The 5490-nt window shown below is 52.3% G+C and overlaps 1 protein-coding gene across 1 annotated transcript in view; it reads right to left on the minus strand.

The window, feature by feature from the left end:
- Positions 1 to 596: 596 nt before the first annotated feature.
- LOC119573484 overlaps positions 597 to 5490 on the minus strand; it is a 15911-nt gene continuing 11017 nt past the window's right edge. Inside the window, exons 8-10 of the mRNA XM_037920701.1 lie at positions 3656 to 3811; positions 2886 to 2946; positions 597 to 795 (exon numbers count right to left, since the gene is read on the minus strand). Of these exons, the coding sequence (XP_037776629.1) occupies positions 652 to 795; positions 2886 to 2946; positions 3656 to 3811 (361 nt within the window). The 3' untranslated portion in view covers positions 597 to 651. The remainder of the gene's footprint in view (positions 796 to 2885; positions 2947 to 3655; positions 3812 to 5490) is intronic.

The raw sequence follows: 5490 nt of genomic DNA on the forward strand, positions 1-5490 counted from the left end.
AACCTCACCTGACACCTGACGATTCCCTAAAGAGCCTGATACTCCGAGACCTAAGACCTAGATGACCCTTGCCCGGTTTTAGCTTCGAGATTCCTGATACTTCGGGGCTGAGGACGCACGCAGGACACACATCCGGAGGAACTCTTCTTGTGGAACACGAGGAACCATTTCTCGCCCTCGTTCGTTTCTTTCTCTTGCTTTCTCTTCACTTTTCTTCTTTGATCTTCTCGTCTCGTCTCGTCTCTCGTCTCTCTTCTCTTTTCTCTTCTGTCCTCTCCTTACATCATGTCACCTTTCCTTCCCTTTCATCTTCTATTACTCCATATTATATTACATTCCGTTCTATTCTATTCTCTTATCCTCTTTTCTCCTCTCCCTTCTCTCTTCACTTCCTCTCTACCTTGTCTCCCCCCATGAGAAGGTATCCGGGACTCCGCTCACTTCTCCTCCCCTCTCTTCATCTATCCTCTCCCATCCTATTCCCCTGTTCTCTTCTCCCCTCTCTTCATCTATTCTCCTCCCCTCTCTTCATCTATCCTCTCCCATCCTCTTCCCCTATTCTCTTCTCCCCTCTCTTCATCTATTCTCCTCCCCTCTCTCCATCTATCCTCTCCCATCCTCTTCCCCTATCCTCTCCCTTCCTCCCTTCGCTCACTTCTCCGACCCGAGCTCGACGGAGGCGCTGGTGGAGGCCTCGTTGCTCGCCTCATACGACGACTCCTCGAACACCCCCGAGGACGACCTCTGCGACACGACCTCGCCCGACGACTTGGCCCGCTCGTCCTCCCTCATCAGCTGTGCGGGGAAGGAGGGGAAGGGAATCAGGGGTGTGGTGGGGAGAGGAAAAGAAGGAAGAGAAAGAGGAGAAATTGTAGGAGGGGGGAGGTGAAGGTGGAGGGTGGGGGAGGGGGAATAGGAGTAGGAGTAGGAGAAGAAGAAGAAGAAGAAGAAGAAGAAGAAGAAGTAGTAGAAGTAGAAGAAGAAGTAGTAGAAGTAGAAGTAGAAGAAATAGAAGTAGAAGAAATAGAAGAAGAAGAAGAAGAGGAAGAAGAAGGAGGAGGAGGGGGAAGAGGACGAGCAAGAAGAAGTAAGAAGGAGAAGAAGAGGAGGAAAAAGAAGAAGAAGACACAGACCAATCACAAAACCTGCCCCCCCCCCCCCCAAAAAAAAAAGGCAACGAAAAGGGAGAAGGGTCGCGTTGCGTTTTAGAGAGAAAAAGGGATAGAAGAACTGAAAGGGAAGAGGAAAAAGGGAGATAAAGGAAGACGAAGCCCATCGGCCGCCCCTGCCTCCTCATCAGCTGATGCGTAAGTCGCGTGTTCGAGAAGAAGCGAAAAGATAAAAGAAAAATCTCCGTAATATGCAAAGTGCCAGTGCATGTGGAGGAGGTTAAGGAAGGAAGAGGAAGAGAAGGAGGAGAAGGGGGGAAGGAAGAGGAAGAAAGGAAGAGAAAGAGGAGGACGGGAAGAGAAAAATGAATAGGAAGAAGAGGAAGGGAAAAGAAGAAGGACGAGAAGAGATGAAGGAAGAAGAAAAGGATGAGAAGGAAGGGGAAGAAAAGGACGAGAAGAGGAGAAGGAAGATGAAGAAAGAACGAGAAGAGAAGGGAGAATAAGAAAAAGATAAGAAGAGAAGAAAATGAAGAAAGGGACGACAAGAGGAGAAAGAGGAGGAAGGAAAAGGCCACCAACCGCTCGTCTCCCGCATCAGCCGCGAAGAAGGGGAAAGGGAGAGGGCGAATTAGGGGGCAGAGAAATTAAGAAAAAGAAGAACATGCGAGGAGGAGAAGAAAGAGGAGAGAGGAAGAAGAAGCTGCCATACGAAAGGAAGATAAAGGGAGAAGCAAAAGCGAAGGAGAAGAAAGAGGAAGAGAAAGACATTGAAAGACAGGGATGGAAACACCACACTATGACAGTGACGGAAATATGATTAGTAACGTAATCATTATTTTACCTTAAATAACAATGATGACAATGGTGGTGATGGTGATGGTGATGATGATGGTGATGATGATGATGATGATGATGATGGTGATGATGGTGATGGTGATGATGATGATGATGATGATGGTGATGATGATGGTGATGATGATGATGATGGTGATGGTGATGGTGATGGTGATGATGGTGATGATGATGATGATGATGAAGATGATGATGGTGATGGTGATGATGATGATGGTGATGATGATGGTGATGGTGATGATGATGATGATGGTGATGATGATGATGATGATGATGATGATGGTGATGGTGATGATGATGTGATGATGATGATGATGATGGTGATGATGGTGATGGTGATGATGATGATGGTGATGATGATGGTGATGGTGTGATGATGATGGTGATGATGATGATGGTGATGGTGATGATGATGGTGATGGTGATGATGATGATGATGATGATGATGGTGATGGTGATGGTGATTTTGATGATGATGATGATGATGATGATGTGATGGTGATGGTGATGGTGATGATGATGATGATATGATGATGATGATTATTATAATTATGATTATAATCATAATGATCATGAAAATGATGACAATAATGATAATAATATTAATAATATTAATAATACTAACGATAACGATAATGATAACAATAACAACAAATAATAACGATAAAGACAAATAATAATATAAAGACACAACAATAAAACAAAAAATGACAAATAAAAAGACAAATCATAACGAGAGACCAAGAACAACAACGAAAATAAACAAAGAGGACCGAACTGCCCGACAGCCCGACGGGACAGACAGCCCGACGGGACAGACAGCCCGACGGGACAGACAGCCCGACGGGACAGACAGCCCGACGGGACAGACAGCCGACGGGACAGACAGCCCGACGGGACAGACAGCCGACCCCGACCTACCCTGTCGGATTCCTTCTTGGCCTCCAGCGACTTGGCCCGGGTTCTCGCTCGTCCTCGCGACCTGGAGGGGGCGGTTCCTCCTTCGGGTCAGTGGGGTGCTGGTGCGCGACGCTGAGGGGGCGGGTGTTGTGTGGGGTTGTGGGTGTGTGGGGGGTTGTGTGGGGGGTTGTGTGTGGGGGGTGGTGGGGGGTGTGTGTGGGGTTGTTGTGTGTGTGTGGGGGGGGGGGTTGTGTGTGTTGTGGTGTGTGTGTGTGGGGGGGTGTGTGGTGTGGGGGGTTGTGTTGTGTGTGTGTGGGGGGGGGGGGGTTGTGTGTGTGGGGGGGGTTGTGTTTGTGTGTGTGGGGGGGGGGGTTGTGTGTGTGTGTGTGTGTGTGGTGTGGGTGTGTGGTGTGTGTGTGTGTGTGTGTGTGTGTGTGTGTGTGTGTGTGTGTGTGTGTGTGCGTGCGTGCATGCGTGTGTGATTGCGTGTTTTGTTGATGGCAGAAGGATGTGTATGTTGATGGTACGAGTCGGGGTTAATTCCTTAGGGGTTGAGGAAGGTTTGAGGTGTCTCTCTTGTTTGGAAGATTTGTTGTGCGATTAGAAAAGTTTAGTGCAATATTGAAAAGGTTTATTCGCAAAATTAGAAAGATATATATAGCAATATTAGAAAGATTTATCGCAAAATTTCAAAATAACCACCTATCGCTCCCCCCCACCCCCTCCTCACCATATCCCCCTAACTACCCACTCCCCCATTCCCTGCCACGCCCCTCCGCCTCCACCAGCACCTGGATCGCGCCTTTCTGCTGAGTCCTGCGGCGTCGTAGTAATCGAGCGCTTCCTGGTCGAGGCGCGGGAGGGAGCGCACGCCCACCGTCTTCCGGATGGGTCCCTTGCGCGGGTCCAGGATGCGCTGCGATGGGCGGATGCCGGACTGACCGCTGCTGGAAGGCAAGGGACGGGGATGTTAGGTGGGGGGTGGGGGTACAGGAGGGGGTGGGGGTACAGGAGGGGGTGGGGTACAGGAGGGGGTGGGGGTACAGGAGGGGGTGGGGTACAGGAGGGGTGGGTACAGGAGGGGTGGGGTACAGGAGGGGGTGGGGGGTACAGGAGGGGGGGGAGGGGGTACAGGAGGGGGTGGGGTACAGGAGGGGTGGGGTACAGGGGAATGGGGGTTATAGGAGGGGGGTGGGGGTACAGGAGGGGATGGGGGTATAGGAGGGGGTGGGGGTACAGGAGGGGGTCGGGGGTACAGGAGGGGGGGGGGGACAGGAGGGGGTGGGGGTACAGGAGGGGATGGGGGTATAGGAGGGGGTAGGGGTACAGAAGGGGGTGGGGGGTACAGGAGGGGATGGGGGTACAGGAGGGGGTGGGGGTACAGGAGGGGATGGGGGTATAGGAGGGGGTGGGGGTACAGGGGGGGGTTTCGGGGGTTTAACGGGGAGGGGGTGGGTAAACAGGGGGAGGGGGTGGTGGGTACAGGAGGGGGGGTGGGGACAGGAGGGGGGTGGGGGAAAGGAGGGGGTCGGGGTAAGGAGGGGGGGGGGGGTATAGGAGGGGGTGGGGGGGTACAGGTGGGGGTGGGGGTACAGGAGGGGGTCGTGGGTACAGGAGGGGGGTGGGGGTACAGGAGGGGGAGGGGGTACATGAGGGGGTGGGGGTACAGGAGGGGGTGGGGGTACAGGAGGGGGTGGGGGTACAGGAGGGGGTGGGGGAGTAGGGGTGAAGGTGGTGGGGGTTGCGGTAAGGGAGTGGGGGTTAAAGGGGTAAAGGTTGAGGCCAGGAGACGGGGAGGGGGAGAGAGAGGGAGGGAGAGAGGAGGGAGGGAGAGAGAGAGAGAGGGGGAAAAAGAGAGAAGGGGGGGAAAAAAGGGAAAGAAGGAGGGAGGGAGGAGGGAGGAAAAGAGAGGGAGAGAGAGAGAGAGAGAAAAGAGGAGAGAGATGAGAGAGAGAGAGAGAGAGAGAGAGAGAGAGAGAGAGAGAGAGAGAGAGAGAGAGAGAGAGGGGGGAGAGAGGAGAGAGAGAGGAGAGAGAAGAAAATGAGAGAGAGAGAAAATGAGAGAGAGAGAAAATGAGAGAGAGAGAAAATGAGAGAGAGAGAAAATGAGAGAGAGAGAGAATGAGAGAGAGAGAGGGAAGGAGGGAGGGAGGGAGAGAGAGAGAGATAATGATTTAGTGGAATGCCATTGATTACAACGGTTATTCTTGGTGTGACAGGCTTTGTTTATAGCTGCTTCTAAATTACCTCCCTGGCAGTGCGGGATTTGAACGCGGGTCAGCAAGATGAGTAGACGAGTACGCTACCACCGCACCAGAGAGAGAGAGAGAGAGGGAGAGAGAGGGAGAGAGAGGGAGAGAGAGGGAGAAGAGAGAGAGAGAGAGAGAGAGAGAGAGAGAGAGAGAGGGGAGGGGGAAAGGAGGAGGAGAGGAAGGGAAGAGGGGAAGAGAGAAAAGAGAGAGAGAGAGAGGAGAGGAGGGAGGAGAAGAGAGAGAGAGAGAGGGAAGTGGGTGAAGAGAGAGAGAGAGAGAGAGAGAGAAGAGAGAGAGAGAGAGAGAGAGAGAGAGAGAGAGAGAGAGAAGAGAAGGAGAGAGGGGAAGGGGAGAAGGAGAGGGGAGAGAGAGAG

Source organism: Penaeus monodon, chromosome 5 (genome assembly GCF_015228065.2).
Source record: "Penaeus monodon isolate SGIC_2016 chromosome 5, NSTDA_Pmon_1, whole genome shotgun sequence".
NCBI classification, from domain to species: Eukaryota; Metazoa; Arthropoda; class Malacostraca; order Decapoda; family Penaeidae; genus Penaeus; species Penaeus monodon.